This window comes from Cetorhinus maximus, chromosome 6, assembly GCF_964194155.1.
Source record: "Cetorhinus maximus chromosome 6, sCetMax3.hap1.1, whole genome shotgun sequence".
Lineage (NCBI taxonomy): Eukaryota > Metazoa > Chordata > Chondrichthyes > Lamniformes > Cetorhinidae > Cetorhinus > Cetorhinus maximus.
Genome location: NC_135884.1, coordinates 13,337,034 through 13,355,761, shown reverse-complemented (window position 1 = coordinate 13,355,761; position 18,728 = coordinate 13,337,034). Strand labels below are relative to the sequence as shown.

Here is an 18,728-nt window from a genome sequence, read left to right as displayed (position 1 = left end):
CCTCAGCCATCTGCAAAGGTGTGCCATGTGAAGGCACCCATTTCCAATCTGAAACGGATTGCTTGCTGTGTCTCCCTCACCTTTCATAGATGGAAAACTGCTGATGATGGGTTAATTTATGTCTCCAAGATAGCTATAGCCAACAAGGTGTGAACCCGATGGCACACATTGTAACTAGATGCTTCCTACTCTGAGGACATGAATTCCTTTTATAACCCGGACCAGAAGATGTGTGATGGTGTTATGGCTTGTCAAAATGCCAGCAAGCACCTGGATGAATAGCAAAGCATTGTGTTCGAAGTGGTTATTAAGGGTATCAGTACTAAAACATCAGCGGAGGAAGCAAAGGCAGTCCTGGGGGCTGAAAAGTTGTGTCCGATGGAAGAGAACAGCTCACCAGAATAGTGGGCCATAAAGCCAGTGCACCTTCAACGGACTGACCCCTGAGAATCTGGAGCAGACCACAAAATTGAAGATTAAAGCTGGTTAACTTTCTAAATCTGTCAATACAAAGTGGGTGATCTTCACATTCTGGCCCTGGCTACTTAATGTTTTGTGTGCCAACAGTGCAGTCGCAGAATACCAGATTGCAACAATAGTCTGAAATGTTATTATGCCCACAGTGTGGCGGAGGGGGTCTCACAGCATCCCATTACTCTCAGTAAAAATAATGGGCAGAATTTTCTGCCTGTCGGGCGGGTGGGCCCGACCCAATCTCCTGCGGGTGGGGAGCCAATCCTCGCCGGAGAAGCGGGCCCCACCGCCATTTTATGTGGGCGGGCCAATTAAGGCCCCGCCCAGCGTGACGTCCGGCGGGAAGCGCTATGTACCTCCTGTGCAGGCAGGGGAGATTCCCCAAAAGCGAGAGTGCGCTCTTTCACGCACGCACACGAAAGAGCGCACATCTCTCTGAGGCTAAGTGCTGCCTCAGGGTGATCGCTGACACTTGTACAAACATTAAAAATAGAAAAATAAAAAAATCCTTAACATGTCCCCCTCATGTGACAATGTCACACGAGATGGGACACGTTAATAAATTTCACTCAAACTTTATTAAAGTTTTTTAAACCCTACATGAAACCTCATCCCGCCGCTGGATGAGGTTTCATGTTTTCTCTATTTGCCGCCGGAGCTCCTGACCTGCCCGCTAACCTTAAGGTTGGATGGGCAGGTCCTTTAATTGTATAATTGATCCTGTCAATGGCCTCAATTGGCCATTGACAGGTCGGTGGGCCCATAGCTGATTTCGCTTTGGGCCCGCCTTCCTGAAAATTTAAATGGGGCGGGGTAACGTCGGGGTTTCCGCCCACATCATCTCGCGTTGGCGAGTGGGCCCCGCCCCCTGCTCGCCAACGGCAAAATTCAGCCCAATATGTCATAACAACTTATATAGCGCCTATATAGCACCTTTATATAGCGCCTTTAATATAATGGAATGTCCCTAGGAGCATTATAAAACAAAATATGAGACCAAACCATGTAAGGACATCCTAGGTTCAATGGTTATGTTTTAAAGAGTGTCTGAAAGGAAGAAAGAGAGGGAGAGAGGCAGAGAGGTGCAGGGGGGGTGGGGGGGTATTCCAGAGCTGAGGGCGCAGGCAGTTTGAAGGAGCAGCCACCAAATGTGGAGCAATTAAAATTCGGGATGCACAAGGCATCAGAATTAGATGGACACAGCTATCTTGAGGGTTGTGGGGCTCGAGGAGTTTTAAAAAAATTTATTCTTTCATGGGGTGAGTGTTGCTGGCAAAGCCAACATATGTCGCCCAACCCTAACTGCGCTTGAACTGAGTGGTTTGCTCGGCCATTTTCAGGGGGCAGTTAAGAGTCAACCACATTGCTGTGGGCCTGGAGTCACATGTAGGCCAGACCAGGTAAGGACGGCAGATTTCCTTCCCTGAATGACATCAGTGAATCAGATGGGTTTTTACAGCAATCAATGATAGTTGAATGGTCACCGTCACAGAGACTAGGGTCAGAATCTTCGAGTCGGCGTGTGGGGGTGGGCCCTGCTCACTGACGGGTAAAATGACGCGCGGTGATGTCAGGCGTGCGCCCCGATGTCACCACGCGTCATTCCGACTTTCAGTTTGGCGGGCGCGCACCGGAGTCGGCTGTCAAAGGCCTCCTAAAGCCATTTAAATATCAATTGAAATACTTAACAGAGCTGCCCATCCAAACTTAAGGTTGGCGGGGGGGCAGGCGAAGAGCCCAGGCGACCTTCGCATTTCTCATGAAACCTCATCCACGGGCGGGATGAGGTTTCATGCAGTGTTTATAAATTGAATAAAACATTTTATTAAAGTTCGTTGACATGCCCCAGCTCATGTGACACTGTCGCATGAGGGGACATGTCTTAAAATTTCTTTTTTTTCTTTATTAAAATTTAAAAAAAATCAAACTAATCTCCCTGAGGCAGCTCTGTGCATCAGGGAGATTTCTGTGCTCTTTCATGCTCATGTAAAATGGTGGTGCACAGCTGATCGCCCACTCCTGCCCAGCTGTTGTGGTGGGATTTGAAACCATGCCTCCAGAGAACTATCTGGATTACTATATAAACAAAAATAAAAGCAAAAAACCGCGGATGCTGGAAATCCAAAACAGAAACAGAAATACCTGGAAAAACTCAGCAGGTCTGGCACCTTCGGCGGAGAAGAGCAAAGTTGACGTTTTGAGTCCTCATGACCTAGTTCTGTTGAAGGGTCATGAGGACTCGAAACGTCAACTCTTTTCTTCTCCGCCGATGCTGCCAGACCTGCTGAGTTTTTCCAGGTATTTCTGTTTTTGTATCTGGATTACTAGTCCAGTGACGTTACCACTATGCCACCATCTCCCCCAAACATTACAGAGTTTGGGAAGGGCGTGGCCATGGAGGGATTTGAAAACCAGGATAAGAATTTTAAAACCAAGCTGTTGCTTGATGGGGAGCTGATGTCGGTCAGCGAGCACAAGGTTGATGGGGGAAGGGGACTTGCTGCCAGTTAAAGCACGGGCAGCAGAGTTTTGGTTGATGTCATATTTAGGGATGGTAGAATGTGAGAGATCAGCCAGGAGCGTGTCGGAATAGTCAAGTCTAACATAACAAAGGCACAAATGAGAGATTCAGCAGCAGATGAGCTGTGACAGGGGCAAAGTTGAGTGATGTTACAGCAGTGGAAATAGGCGCTCTTAGTGATGGCACAAATATGAGGTTGGAAGTTTATCTGAGGATCAAATGTTACAGCAGGATTTTGGCTGGCTTAACCTCAGACATTTATTCTTTCATGGGATGTGAGAGTTGCTGGCAAGGCTAGTGTTTGTTGCCCATCCCTAGTTGCCCGTGAGAAGGTGGCTTGTTGAGAAGGTGAGACTGTTGCCTGGAAGGGGGACAGAGTCGGTCGCTAAGAAATGGAGATTTAAGAGGGGACCGAAAACAATGGCTTCAGCCTTCCCAATATTTAATGGTGGGAAATTTCTGCTCATCCAGCACTGGATGTCGAGTAAGCAGATAACTTAGCAACAGTGGACGAGTCGAGAGAGGCGGTGGTGAGGTAGAGCTGGGTATCACCACGCATGTGACAACACTGAGGCTGCCTGGGTGAAACTTGTTCACTTCCCTCCCCTTCCAGCGAACTGCGAGCCAGGAAAATAAATTGGATGCGTGTATCATGGTACCTTGGAGCTGGTCCCAGGATTTTCCTGACAGAGTTTCTCTTCCACTGTCGCCATCATGGCCTCAGAACTGCAGGCCCTGTCGTGACTCATGCTTTGGGAACCTGCCATCTATGCTGTGTTATCCTATGCTATTGCAGAAAAGCTAATGTATATTTAGAAAAACATAATTGAAACATAAAGCAGAATTCACCTGTGAAGGTAGAACTTAGGGAACTCATCCTCTTCCCTTGGCTTCTGTTAGCCATTCTGTATTTTCCCTTGCTCCTCTTGTTTCCTTGTGGTTTGTGGCTACTCCTAGTTAGACAAAAGGTATATTGCTTTTCTAATGACTACATATTGCAGCAGCCAACACACCATTGCCCTAGAGCATGTTGAACAGCAACCCCAATGGAACCCAGACATCGAATCCATTGCTTGAACATGTTTTTTTTATTCATTCAGTTTTTTTAAAAAAATTCATTCATGGGATGTGGGCATCACTGACTAGGACAGCATTTATAGCCCATCCCTAATTGCCCTTGTTTAGAGGGCATTTAAGAGTCAATCACATTGCTGTGGGCCTGGAGTCACATGTAGGCCAGACCAGGTAAGGACAGCAGATTTCCTTCCCTGAAGGGCATTAGTGAACCAGATGGGTTTTTCTTTTATACCAACAATGGTTTCATGTTCATCATTAGATTTTTAATTCCAGGGGATTCGAACCTGGGTCCCCAGAGCATTACCCTGGGTTTCTGGATTATTAGCCCAGCAACAATACCACTACGACATCTGTTATGTCTGTGTTATGTTTCTGCCCTGCAACTGTGTATAATTGTATGCTGTTTCTTGGGATGTTCTTACCTTTTGGAATGGATGGGCAGGGTATTTTGGGTAGACGTGTTTCTCGCCCCAGCTCCCGAAGAGTCGGCATGGATACTGGCTGCCTTGCAGCCATTTAACAATCGGAGGGCTGTTAATTGGTTAAGGGTGAGACTTCTACCCCCATCCGGGGAGGAAGTCCTGCTTTAGAGAGCTACCGGCCAATCCAATGCAGCTTTGTAGTCCCAACAGCGCCAAGTTTGAGCAGTGGCCACTGCTGGGACTACAGCCACTCCTTGAAGAACAGCTAATGGAAGTTGGACTGAAGGTAAACTTGGGGTATTGGTGGGGCCTGGTTGTCAGGCCCCAGCGAGGTGTAGGAGAGGTTGGGAGGGCTAGTTTTGAGAGGCTGTTGGGGAGGGTAAAGTAAAGGCCTCAATGGGCCCAAGGGTGGGTGGGGTGCCTAACGCCTCCACCACCCCCCATAAAATGGGGGACAGGTTGGGAACAGGCAGGTAGGTGGCTGACAGGTCTCGCACTGCATTTTACGAGGCCCCTGGCCTTCAAACCCACTGCCGGAGGGTGGGAAAATTCTGCCTCATGTGTTGTGTGTTCATTGTCAAGGTATGATTTGATGTCATGAGTCATGTTTGAAATTGATCATCATGGGAAGTCTTGTGAAACTGTGCATTCATACTCATTATCATTTGGGTATGTATCATTTGGTCATTTCTGATTCGCAAACACAGTGGGGTGTTGAACAGGTTCTTAACTTGCCACGTGGTTCCTGTCAGTGGTGCTCTGTACCTTGAAGAAGGCTTGGGGTGCCAGCCCTGGCTCAGTTGGTAGCACTCTTGCCTTTGCGTCAGAAAGTGGAGGGTCCAAATCCCATTCCAGGGTTTCAGTGTAAAAAACAAAGCTGACACTTTGGTGCATTACTGAGGGAATGCTGGACTTTTGGCAGTGCTATCTTTCAGATGGGACATTATACTTGTCCGCCTTCTCAGGTGAATGTTAAAGATCCCATGGCAATGTCTTTGAAGAAGAGCAGGGGAGCTATCTGCGGTTCCTTGGCCAATGTGGTAATCTGACGTGTAATCTACCTTTAAGGAGAATGTTATAATGGAAGATCACATGAACTTATTATCTCACATGATCTTATTATCCAATGACAGAGTAGCGTGGGCTCCCTTAGTGGTTTATCGTCTGTAGTTACTAGTTAGTAGCCTAGAGTAAGAGTCTGTAGTGTAGAGACAGGGTTTTAGTTGTAAGTACACAAGTGTAGCTGCTGAGTTCCTTTGTAAATAAATAGAATGTGTTCTACATAAGAACCGTGTACTGATCTGCTCTGTCTATGGTGCCAACTCGGTTATCCTGAAACAAACGTGCAACCAGGATCCATTAGTCCAACTAAACTAGTGACAACAGCCAATATTTACCCCTCAGCAGCATCATTAAAATCATCTGGTCATTATCACATTGCTATTTGTGGGAGCTTTCTGTGCGTAAATTGGCTGCCACATTTCCATACCGTTCAGAAGTACCACATTAGCTGTAAACCACCTTAGGGCATCCTGTGGTTCTGAAAGGCTCTTTGTAAATGCAAGTCTTTTCTCCGCTGCATGATGTTGTCGTTCTTAACACATCCACTCACCAGCTTTGTTGAAAATAGTCATCTGGGACCTTTACCTGGAACGAGTCTGTGGTTAAGTCGGTGAGTGGCATCATAACCCTTTACTGCTGTTGGCATCATTGTGCCAGTGGCATTCCAGAAGATGGCACGATTGATTTTGAGCTTTCTTGCTGAGGCCTCACACAGTGTTGCTTGGTTGTAATTACATTGTTACATATCCGCTCGTTTTGGGTGCATTGAAAATGTGTGATAATCTGTTTTGGTCCATAACTGACAGGACACTGCTGAAACTAGAGTTAGATGAAGGTGAAGAAATGTGCATTTACCCTTAGAGTTTAGTCCCAAATTGGAAAGAAATTAAACCTTAAGATGCCAGTGCATTATGCGGGTAGTTTTGGAGAGAATTAATTCTTCCTCTGGTGTACCTATTGTGGGATCCAGTGTATTTGCAAACTATCCGTGCTAAATTCTTTTAAAAATTGCGATGAAACAACTATTTGTTGAGCTGGCATTTCACTGTCATGTGCTTTTGCTTTAAATCTCCATTGTGCAGTTGATAAGATTCTAGTTAAGCAAATCTCTTTTTATGTTTTGTCTCAATTACAAATGGGTCATTTTTCTGTATAAACTGCACGACTTGTGCTAATTTCTGTTACATGCCAGGAAAAGGTATTAACTCAGCATTTTGGAACCCGTTCAAATAGCCTGTAAGAAATCTTTCGATGCTGATCTCTCACTTCAAATTCCACGTAGAAATTTCTGTGCAAATTGCTTCAGGGTATGGAGGTTTTGCGCCAAAGGTTTGTTTACTTTGCAGGAACTGAGTGATGTACATCAAGTACTTTCATTCTCCTGCTGCAAACCTGCCACCTTTAATTTGGATTAAGCCGGTTCTTTTTTGCTGAGGTCAGTGTGCTTGTGCAATGAAGCACTTCCTAATGGTGCCCCTCCTTGATGAGCAGTTTGGATGTAAAAGAAGCACTAATTCCGCCCCCCTTCCCCCTGAGTCCAGGGGAATTTATATTTGGAGGGAAAGTCATTACCTTATTCCAATCATAACATTGAAAGTACAGCCTTCAGGCTTGCAAAAACATGTTTGTGAAAAGTATGATCACCCCTTAAAACATCAGATACTGAACTAATGTTGAAGTGCATTGACTGTAGGCAAATGCTAATCGTTGTTTTGCAGTAACTTGCACTAGAATGGTGTCTTTGATTTACCAAAATATTCCAAACCATTTCGCACAAGGAATGGAAAACCTGTAGCAGGAACAGTTTGAGAGCCAGCCAAAGGCGAGGTATGTTTCAAGGAGGCTTTTTGAAGCAGAGACGGACATAGTGAAAAGTTAGGGATTTTGGGGCGGGAGTTTCCGAGGTTAGGATCTAGATGGTGGACAGCTTGCAGCCACTGAATTTGGAATGCGTGGTGCACAGGAAGACAAGAGTTGGAGACTGTATAGTGTGGAGTAGAGGAGTTGGGAGAAGTGGTGCTGGGGATGGGGAAGGGATTTGTAAACACAGACAACAAACTTGTTTGTGTTTGGTTGTGAATCGAGACAGGGAGCCAATGGAGCGTGGCGAAGAATGCATTTGAGAGGTCTCAAGGTAATAGGAGGCTGGGTGAGGATTTCAGCAACAGTGAAAATGATGAAGGGGAAAGGAATAACAATGTTTGCAGCTGTGGAAGTATACATCGGGTTGTACAATGCCCAGAGGTTGCGCACCTTCCTAACAGCACTGTGGGAGTACCTACACCACGTGGACTACAGCGGTTTAAGAAGGCAGCTCACCGCCACCTTCTCAAGGGCAACTAGGGATGGGCAATAAATGCTGGCCTAGCCAGTGAAGCCCACATCCTGTGAATGAATAAAAAAAAAATCTAGGGCGCAGCCTTGGGAAGAGATTGTCTATTTAAGCACTGAGGAAAATTGAGACCTGTTTGGGAATATTAACTTGAGATATTCCAAGATGTGGTGATTTCTACCATGAGCTTTCAATGTCACACAAGTGGAGGCTATGGGAAGACAGTGGCATAGTGGTAATCTCACTGGGGTTTGTTATCCAGAGCCCCGGGCTAAAACAGTGTAGGCATGGATTTGAATCCCGCCATAGCAGCTGGTGGAATTTAAATTAAAAGCTTCAGTAATGGTAACCATGAAACTATCGTTGGTTGTTATTAAAAACCCACCTGGCTCACTAATGTCCTTGAGGGAAGGAAATCTGCTGCCTTTATCCGGTCTGGCCTACATGTGACTCCAGACCCACAGCAATGAGGTTGATCCTTGTGGCCTAGCGAGCCATTCAGGTTAAGGGGGATTAGGGATGGGGCAACAAAAGCTGGCCTTGCCAGCGATGCCCACACCCCATGGAAGAATAAATGAAAACCTAAGAGTCGACAACATGATAACGGTTACGCAGAGGGAGAAAAGTGCTGAGCTATAATTGTCCGTTTTAACTTAGTTACAAGTTGATGCACTGGTGACAAACTATAAACCTTAAAAAAAAAACAAGTACCTTTAAGCCGTAACCATCTGTTACTGGTGAAACAGCAATGGTTGCTGGTGTTAGCAACAATAGTTCTGTCTGGTAAGACAGCTCCATTTAAATTATGATGGGGGAGGCAATGGTGTAGTGGTAATGTCACTAGACTAATAATCCAGTGGATTGGATATTGATTCAAATCCCACCCCATGGCAGATGGTGGAATTTAAATCCAATTAATAAATAAATTTAATACATTTGGAGCTAAAAGCTACTCTCAGTAATGGTAACTATCATTGATTGCTCTAAAAACCCATCGGGTTCACTAATTCCCCTTTAGGGAGGGAAATCTGTCATCCTTACCTGGCCTGGCCTACATGTGGCTCCAGGTCCACAGCAATGTGATTGGCTCTTAACTGCCCTCTGAAATGGGGAGGGTTTTAGTTAGTTAGTAAGTAGCTATTTAGCTAGTTAGTTCGTAGTCATTTAGTAAGCACAATTATGCATTGTCAATAAATGCTGGCCTTGTCTGTGACGCCCATTTCCCATGAAAGAATTTAAAAAAAGATGTTCTGATGTATCAGAACCTTAGGAAGTGTACAACAATGCTTCAAAAGGGGGGGGTAGTCCTTGGAAGATGTGAATCTCATCTAAAACTGGATTGTCAATCAGTAATTTGAAATACTGAATGTGTTCAGAATTTGCAGCTGTAATTGTTGGGCGGGCACCTCAGTCATGAAAAAACAACTTAAATTCATATAGTATCCTGGGCTTTATTAATTGGGGCTTAGGATATTAGAGCAAGGAGCTTATGTTAAACTTGTATAAAAACACTGATTTGGCCTTAACTGGAGTATTGCACCCAATTCTGGATGCCGCACTTTAGGAAGGATATGAAGGCAATAGAGAGAGTGCAGAAAATGTTCATGAGAATGGTTCCTGGGATGAGGAACATCAGCCATGAAGACAGATTGGAGAAGTTGTGACTGTTTTCCTGGGAGAGGAGAAGGTTGAGAGGAGATTTGATGGACGTATTCAAAATCATGAGAGGTCTGAAGAGTGTAAATAGAGAGAAACTGTTCCCATTGGTGGAAGAATCAAGAACAAGAGGGCACAGATTTAAAGTAATTGGTAAAAGAAACAATGGTGACACAAGGAAAAACTTTTTCATGCGGCGAGTGGTTAAGACCTGGAATGCATTGCCTTAGAGTGTGATGGAGGCAGACTCAATCGAGTCATTCAAAAAGGAATTGGATCATTATCTGAAAAGGAAGAATGTGCAGGGCTACTGGGGAGAAGGGGGTGGGGGGGGGGGGATGGGGGAATGGCACTAGGTGCATCGCTCGTTCGGAGAGCTGGTGCAGACATGACGGGCCGAATGGCCTCCTTCTCTAACACTTCTGTGATTGGATGCATGTTGTTGAAAAAGCTCTGCTCTTTGCGGCCTGGGCTTTGATTTCCGAGTTTTGTCAACAGTCTTAATGTTCTCGACTCCTTTCTTTTTGTAGGTGATTATTCAAAGTTCCTCTAAACCACATGCGAATTTCAGCTTGAGCGAGTCAGACCCTGTTTCCAGAAAAGTTGCCCGTTTGAATGACTCCTTGCTGTTTGTTACTGGAAAAAAGGTAAGAGTTGAGCAAAAGCAGTCTGCTTTTATTCCCTTTGGACTGGGGATGTCATGTATTGATCACAAACCAATCAGAACCCCAGGGTATCACCAAATTAACCAACCTTCCTTTCCCAAGCTTGCGCTTTTATGTTCAGAAGGTTGCACAGGTTTAATCATATATGCAGTGTGTTTTTTTCAGAAAGCTTGCAGTTTTGCATTCCAGTTATTATTGAGGATATGGGTGGCGTTGTGATATCGTCACTGGACAAGGAATCTAGGGACCCAGGGTATTGCCTTGGGGATAAAGGCAAAATACTGCGGATGCTGGAAATCTGAAACGAAAACAAAAAATGCCGGGAAAACCATCATCCGCCATCAGCAGGTCCGACAGCATCTGTGGAGAGAGAGAGAGACAGAGATAATGTTTCGAATCCGTATGACTCTTCTTCAGATCTGAAGGGAGGGGGGGTAGAGATGTGGTGAAATATATACTGATTAAGGGGGGGGTGGAACTGGTGTAGCTGGATAGAAGGCCAGCAACAGGTGGAGGCAAAGGAGAGATGGCAAAAGATGTCATAAGCAAAAGGTCAAAGAGTTGTTAATGGTGATTGTACTGGCTAAAGGAGGTGCTAATGGTGATTTTAAGGAAGCAAGATATCATAATGGCCAGACCAGGGTGAGCAGACTGGAAAGTGACAGATGGCCCTAGTAGGGGTGGGGTGGGGGAAGAAAGATCGAAAATAGGCTAAAAGCTGGGAATAAAACAATGAGTGAAAATGGAAATAAATATATAAAAAAAACTATAATGAAAATAAATGGGAAAAGAATTTATTTTTTAATGATTTAAAAAAAATTAAAATAAAATAAAAATGAATATGGAGAAAAGGAGGATGAAAAAGGGGGGTAGGGATGGAGGAGAGAGCTCATGGTCTGACGTTGTGGGACCCAGGTTTGAATCCCACAACGGCAGATGGTGAAATTTGAATTTAATAAAATATCTGGAATTAAAAGCCGTAAAAAAACCCATCTGGTTCACCAATGTCCTTGAGGGAAGGAAACCTGTTGGCCTACATGTGACTCCAGATCCACAGCAATGTGGTTAACTCTTAAATGCCCTCTGAAATGATCTAGCAAACCACTCCGTTCTCAAGGGCAATTAGGGATAGGCAATAAATGCTGACTGAGCCAGTGACGCCCCCCCCATCCCATTGGCAAATTTAAAAAAAATATAGACTGTGGAGGACACCACAGTAAAAAACCTTTATCAGAAACATGTTTCCTCTCACTATTTTCTCATATATATATATATATTGTTTGCTCCTCTCTCTTTGCCTCATACCATTAAAATTTTTTGACCAAGAAATTAATCTAAAGACTTAAATCTCTACTTGGCTTATTCTTGAATCGTCTTGAAGTAACTGGTTTGGGTTGAAGAAGGGCATGAGAACAGCACCAGCTGCAAGTTCCCCTCCAAGCCACACACCACCCTTACTTGGAATTCTATCGCCGTTCCTTCACTGTTCACTGTCATTGGGTCAAAATGCTGGGGCTAACAGCATTGTGGGTGAACCCACCCCAGATGGACTGCAGCGCCTCACCACCACCTTCTCAAGGGCAGTTGGGAATGGGCAACAAATGCTGGCCTTGCTAGTGATGCTCACATCCCATGAATGAATATTTTTAAAAAAGGCCTCTTGGCTTATATATTTTAAAAATGTTTGCCGTCTGTTGTAGAAAATCGCTCTCACATCCTTAGGTTTAGAAGGACAGTTGAGATGGAAATAGACCGGGACAAAAAAAGGAACTCATGAGCTAATAGTCTGTAATACAACATGCTGGTGCAACAGCATCCTGTGACCTCTCATTTAACGTGGTTTCAAATCTCTTAAGTCCAAAAAAATTGCAAGTATGTTGTGAAATGTTTCTGTTAACAAATGTTGTGGGCATGGAACAGAAGCTGGTATGAAATCCTCACCAAGTGACATCTGAGTTCATCCTGAGACGTCATCAACTGGATGTGATGTTTTTCAACCCATGTAACCTGGATAGGTTCCAGGCATGGTCTTTAACCCTGAGCTGCCAGCCCTGTTGTGGGGAGATGGTGGTGTGACTATCATGTCACTGGGCTAGTAACCCAGAGGCCCAGGCTGATGCTCTGGGGACATAGGCTCAAATCCCACCATGGCAGCTGGTGAAAGTTAAATCTAATTAATTAATCTGGAATATAAAGCTAGTCTCAGTGACCATGGTAACTGTCATTGGTTGCTGTAAAATCCCATCTGCTCTCCTTGCTTGGCCTGGCCTACATGTGACTCCAGACCCACAGCAATGTGGTTGACTCCAAACTGTTCTGAAGGGGAATTAGGGATGACTAACAAGGCTTTGCTGACAATGCAAAGGAATAAAGAAAAAAAATCTCCCTCACAAAGACTACCTACAGTAACATCACTCACCTCAATCAATTTGCTGTGACATTCTCATCCATTCTTTTTCCTCTTCTCCACTTCACTATTCCAATGCTGCCTTGACTGGCTTCCCATCCTGTATGCTCTGTAATCTTCAACTCATCCAAAACTCTGCTGCCTGCAATAACTCCCACCAACTCATCGCCCCTGTTGATGCTTCGAACTAAAATTCCTGTCCACTTGTGTGAATCTCTTTGCAGCGCCCTCCCCTAACTCTGTAACCTCCTCAGTACGACAAGCCAACTCTCTCACCAAACTCACTGTTCCCAAACTTTGTATATTCATCTTCCCTTTGCACCTTCAGTGGTGGCCATGCCTCCAGGTGTCTAAGCCCTACACTGGGGAATTGCTTCTGAATGCCTCTCTGCCTCTCCACATCCCTTCTGCTCTTTTAAGACTTTCCCAAAACCCACCTTTCTAACCTTTCTTTTGGCCAGCTCTCCCATTATCTCCTTTGGCTCAGCATTCATGTTTTGTCTGGTTACACCTTTATGAAACACCTTGGGATGGTTTTGACAATAAAGGGTGTTTGAATAGATTCAAATTCTTGTTTTTGTTATCACGGAGACTAATTAGCATATCCTCCTAGGGCTAATGTGGCTTATCTAGGCTTTGTACTGATAACGTATCTCTGAGCTAACAAAATCTGAGCAACTCATGCAAAACAAAACTCATCAGCCAGTTCTTAAGTTCAACGCCTCATATTGTGAAGATTAATATGGGCATGTACAGTTCTAGTCACAGCATTACAGTGACATGACATCACATCAAAGGCAACTAGGGATGGGCAATAAATGCTGGCCCAGCTGGCGAAGCCCACATCCCGTGAATGAATTAAAAAAAATTGCTTTGGAGAGAGAGCAGAGGAGATTTACAGGAGTGTTGCCAGGGCTTGAAAATTGCAGCTATGAGGAGAGATTGGATAGGCTGGGGTTGTTTTCCTTCGAACAGAGGAGGCTAAGGGGTGACCTAATTGAGGTGCACAAAATTATGAGGGGCCTAGATAGTGTAGACAGGAAAGACTTGTTTCCCCTGGCTGAAGGGCCAATTACCAGGGCTCATGGATTTAAGGTGATTGGTAGAAGGAGTAGAGGGGACATGAGGAAAAACTTTTTCATCCAGAAGGTGGTGGGCACCTGGAATTCACTGCCTAAGTTGGTGGTTGGGGCTGAGATGCTCAACTCATTTAAAAGGATCTGGATCTGCATCTGAAGTGCTGTAACCTGCAAAGCTATGAACCAGGTGCTGGAAAGTGGGATTAAAATGAGCGGCTAGTTTCTTTTTTCTCTATTCGACCGGTGCAGACATGATGGGCTGAATGGCCTCTTTCTGCACCAGAACCTTTCTATGGTTCTATGGGCTTGAAATGTACTTCAGGGACGTAATACAATCAGCGTATTCAAATATTATCTGCACCTCCACGTGGGCTACTCCTTGTATGTAGCATAGCTAAAATATTGTCTTGTGCAATATGGCCTTGTGACTAAATTGAGGATTTCTTCTGAAGAATGTTTTGTAACATCAAACAAAGATTTCCTTTTATGATTTCAGGTGACCAAAGTACCAATCGATGGACCAGGCTGTCGTCACTTCCTCACCTGCAAATCATGTCAGATAGCGCCTTCCTTTATGAAGTGTGGTTGGTGTGAAGGATCATGCACTCGGCAGCAGGAGTGTCAGAAAAAGTGGTTGCCAGACACTTGTACACCAGCTATTGTTGAAGTATGTTTCTAAAAATGTACAAACGTTTTCTTTTAAAAAAAAAAATAGGCTTTGTTGATGAATCAGCAAGTAGATCGGATAATATCTGGGCCATGCCGACCATTGTCAGCCTCGGCTCAGTTGACTCTCACCTCTGAGTCCGAAGGCTGTAGACCCAAGTGCCACTCCAGAGAATAGAGCACACAATCTAGGCACAATACAGTATTTCATTGGCTGTAAAGCGTTTTGGGACGGCAGGTGGTCGTGAAAGGTGCACCTTCAATGCAAATCGTTTTTTTACGAGAGAGCGCTCCTTCTGCGCTGTAAGAATTCTGTGATTCTGTGGTGCTTCTGCTGGATTGTCAGAGGTGTCGCCTTGCAGATCAGAGGTTAAACCGAGGTCCCGCCTGCTCTTTCAGGTGCACAGAAAACATCCCATGGCATTATTGGAAGACAAGCTTGGGAATTCTCAAAGTGTCCTATGTGCAACACTTACCCTTCAACCTGTACTAGAGCTATTATTTGTTCATGTCTTTCTTTCTTCCTTTTTTTCTGTCTGTCTTTCTGTCTTTCTTTCTGTCTTTCTGTCTTTCTTTCTTTTTCTCTCTCTTTCTTTCTTTCTCTCTCACTTTCTTTCTTGCTTTCTTTCTCTCTTTCTTTCTCTCTTTCTTTCTTGCGTTCTTTCTCTCTCTCTTTCTTTCTCTCTCTCTCTCTCTTTTTCTTTCTCTTTCTCTCTCTCTTTCTTTCTGTCTTTTTCTTTCTTTCTCTTTCCCTTTCTCTCTTTCTCTTTCTTTCTTTCTTTCTCTCTCTCTTGAGCCTGGGTTGATCTCTGTTAGAGTAGTTGTACAAGTCCCAATGAATCCCCAAGGATTAAGGAAAGAACAGCTAAGACTCCCATTTGCAAACCCTGCCAGAATTGCTTATGTCTACAAGCTGGATATGACCGAATTGTGATTGCTGTGATACCATCCATTGTTGTATGACCTGGTGACACTCCCTGCCAATGCTCACTTAGTAGAAGTTCTGGAAGATTGATCAGTAAAGAGGGTGGTGTTGAGGGGTGGGAAGAACTGGAAGTGACCAAACACTTTTAGGAGGATTGAGAAGAAAAGTTTTTAGCCAAACTGTTGAAGTGCATGGAGATCAAGTTTTCCTACAGCATAAATTTACAGTTACTGGCAGTAAAGTATATTGCCCAATGCTGGAATTTCTCTCCTAAGCTGGGTTTGATTTAGATTAAGGTTTGTATAAACCCTAGATACTTGGCCAGTTTTCTCACTTGGGTATGACAAACCATTTTAGCAGCTTGTCTTAAGCATAAAGCATTAACATTAACCTATTTTACACAAAAGTGGTTAGACACCTGCTGTTTTCAAATGGACTTTGTGTTTTGTCTGCTGACGATTAGACTTTGAATCTTTCGGGATTATATAGTACCACAAATTTTATACAGTGCAAACCACTGAGCTTTTACATTGTGGTTTGGTATGTCTCCATTCTCACGACTGAGTTAAATCTCATGAGAAAGGATGGCAGGAGCTCATTAAATTTAACATTTTGAAGCTTGACAAGTGTGAAGCTGCCTGTCTAACTACTAAATATAAAATCAGAGCACTAGAATTGTTATGAATAGGAAATTATGGGAAAATAGGGATAAAAAAAGCAGGGTGGTATAGGTTTGTACAGCTAACAGTATACATTTACAGGTTACTGCCATTCAAGCTGCAATTCTGTAACTGTTCCACCAATTATCTACAGTTCTGTTTGGTTCAACAATGTTCAGAGCATAGAAGGAGGACATCTGACCCATGACAACCATTGCCCCTTGACATTCAATGGCATTACCATCGCTGAATCCCCCACTATCAACATGCTGGGGGTTACCACTGACCAGAAACTGAACTGGACTAGCCATACTGTTGCTACAGGAGCAGGTCAGAGACTAGGAATCCTGCAGTGAGTAACTCACCTCCTGACTCCCCAAAGCCTGTCCACCATCTACAAGGCACAAGTCAGGAGTGTGATGGGATACTCTCCACTTGCCTGGATGAGTGCAGCTCCAACAACACTCAAGAAGCTCGACACCATCCAGGACAAAGCAGCCCGCTTGATTGGCACCCCATCCACAAACATTCACACCCTCCACCACCGACACAGAGTGGCAGCAGTGTGCACCATCTACAAGATGCACTGCAGCATCTCACCAAGTTTCCTTAGAGAGCATCTTCCAAACCCACGACCACTATCATCTAGAAGGACAAGGGCAACAGACACACGGGAACACCACCACCTACAAGCTCCCCTCCGAGTCACTCACCATCCTAATTTGGAAATATATTGCCATTCCTTCACTGTTACTGGGTCAAAATCCTGGAACTCCCTCCCTTACAGCACTGTGGGTGTACCTACACCACATGGACTGCAGCGTCACAAGAAGGAGGATCATCATCACCTTTTCAAGGGCAAATAGGGATGGGCAATAAATGCTGGCCTAGCTAGCAACGCCCACATCCCATGAATATAAAATAAGCCTCCTCCCACAGGCACCATACCCAAATAGGGTATTGGCAACCATGGACTTCCATTGGATTGGTCCATGATTATGCTTGGCAAAGTACTGCAGTGGTTTGCTATTGCCTTCTGCAGTATGGCTGACCAGGAAACTCTCCCACTGTTAACACCTACCATCAGTTGGATTTACAGGCTGTTAATCAATCTCTTTGACCACATTATGCACACACCCTCCATAGCCATCAAATTCTGAAGTGGGACTTGAATTTGGAGTTGCTGGGCTAAAGGTAGGGACACTATTGCTGTGCCACAAGACCTCCTATACCAGTCCTTTGAAAGAGCTACTCAAATAGTCTCACTGCCCAACCCTTTCCCCATAGCCCTACACAGTTTTGTCCTAGAATTTATCTGATTTTCTTTAGAAAGCTGTTACTAAATCTGCTTCCACTGCCTCTTCAGGTAGCTAATTCCAGATCATCCCAACTGACTGTGTTTAAAAAGGAAAAATCCCTTATCTCCCTTCTCCTCCTTTCACCAATTACCTTAAATCTGTCTCCTCTGGTTTCTGATCCTTCTGCCACTCGAAACAGTTTCTCCTAATTTACTTGATCAGATCCTCTCATGAATTTGAGCACTTCTAATCTCCCTTTAACTTTCTTTGCTCAATGCAGAACATGTTTTCCATGTAATTAAAATTCTGCATCCCTGGTACCATTTTAGTATATAACCTCTGCATCCTCCCTAAGGTCTTAACATCTTTACAAACATACGAACAAGGAGCAGGAGTAGGCCATTCAGCCCCTCGAGCCCTGCTCCACCATATAATAAGATCATGGTTGACCTGATAGTGACCTGAAATCTGCATCCCACCTACCCCCGATAGCCTATCACCCCCTTGCTTATCAAGAAACTATCCACCTCTGCCTTAAAAATATTTAGACCCTGCCTTTTCAGGAAGAGAGTTCCAAAGACTCACGACCCTTTGAGTGAAAAAAATTCGCCTCATCTCTGTTTTAAATGGGCGACCCCCTATTTTTAAAAGTGATCCCTAGTTCTAGATTCTTCCACAAGAGGAAACATCCTCTCCACATCCACCCTGTCAAGACCCCTCAGGATCTTGTATGTTTCAATCAAGTCGCCCCTTACTCCTCTAAACTCCAGCGGATACAAGCCTAGTCTGTCCAACCTTTCCTCGTAAGGCAGCCCACTCATTCCAGGTATAAACCTTCTCTGAACTGCTTCCAACACATTTACATCCTTCCTACTGTGCAGTACACAATAGCCCAGTGAGCGCTTAATCTAAAGGTTTGGCATTACTTTCTTGATTTTGTATTCCTTCCAATCACAAATGCACAAAGCCGTTTACTGTATTGTGAAAAATGTGCAGGAAACAATTGTGCCCTCAATGCAGCTCAGCTTCATGTCCCTGACACTCAGCACATGCCTCCTTGGAAGTTGGAGGCACTCTCTTCTCTGAGTAAGAAGGTCGGGGGCTGAAGTCCTTCTCCAGCAGGGCTTGAGCACAAAAATCCTAAGCTGACGCTTTAATGCAGACTTGAGGGAGTGTTGCCGAGTTCTTTCCTGGGACGTGGGCGTCGCTGGCAAGGCCAGCATTTGTTACCCATCCTGAACTGCCCACGAGATGGTGGTGGTGAGCCACCACATTGAGTTGCTGCAGTCTATCTGGTGGCTTTTAGCAGTTTGGTACAACTGAGCGGCTTGCTGGGCCATTTCAGAGGGCAGTTAGGAGTCAACCGCATTGCTGTGGGCCCGGAGTCACATGTAGGCCAGACCAGGTAAAGACGGCAGATTTCCTTCCCTAAAACACATCAGTGGACGAGATGGGTTTTTGCAGCAATCAGCGATAGTTGTCGTA

The 18,728-nt window shown here is 44.6% G+C and overlaps 1 protein-coding gene across 1 annotated transcript in view; it reads left to right on the top strand.

Moving 5' to 3' along the window:
- The window catches only part of mst1rb (macrophage stimulating 1 receptor b), a 131,462-nt gene that overhangs the window by 53,181 nt on the left and 59,553 nt on the right, over nt 1-18,728 (top strand). The window contains exons 4-5 of the mRNA XM_078543199.1: nt 10,075-10,191; nt 14,192-14,362. Coding sequence (XP_078399325.1) covers nt 10,075-10,191; nt 14,192-14,362 — 288 coding nt within the window. The remainder of the gene's footprint in view (nt 1-10,074; nt 10,192-14,191; nt 14,363-18,728) is intronic.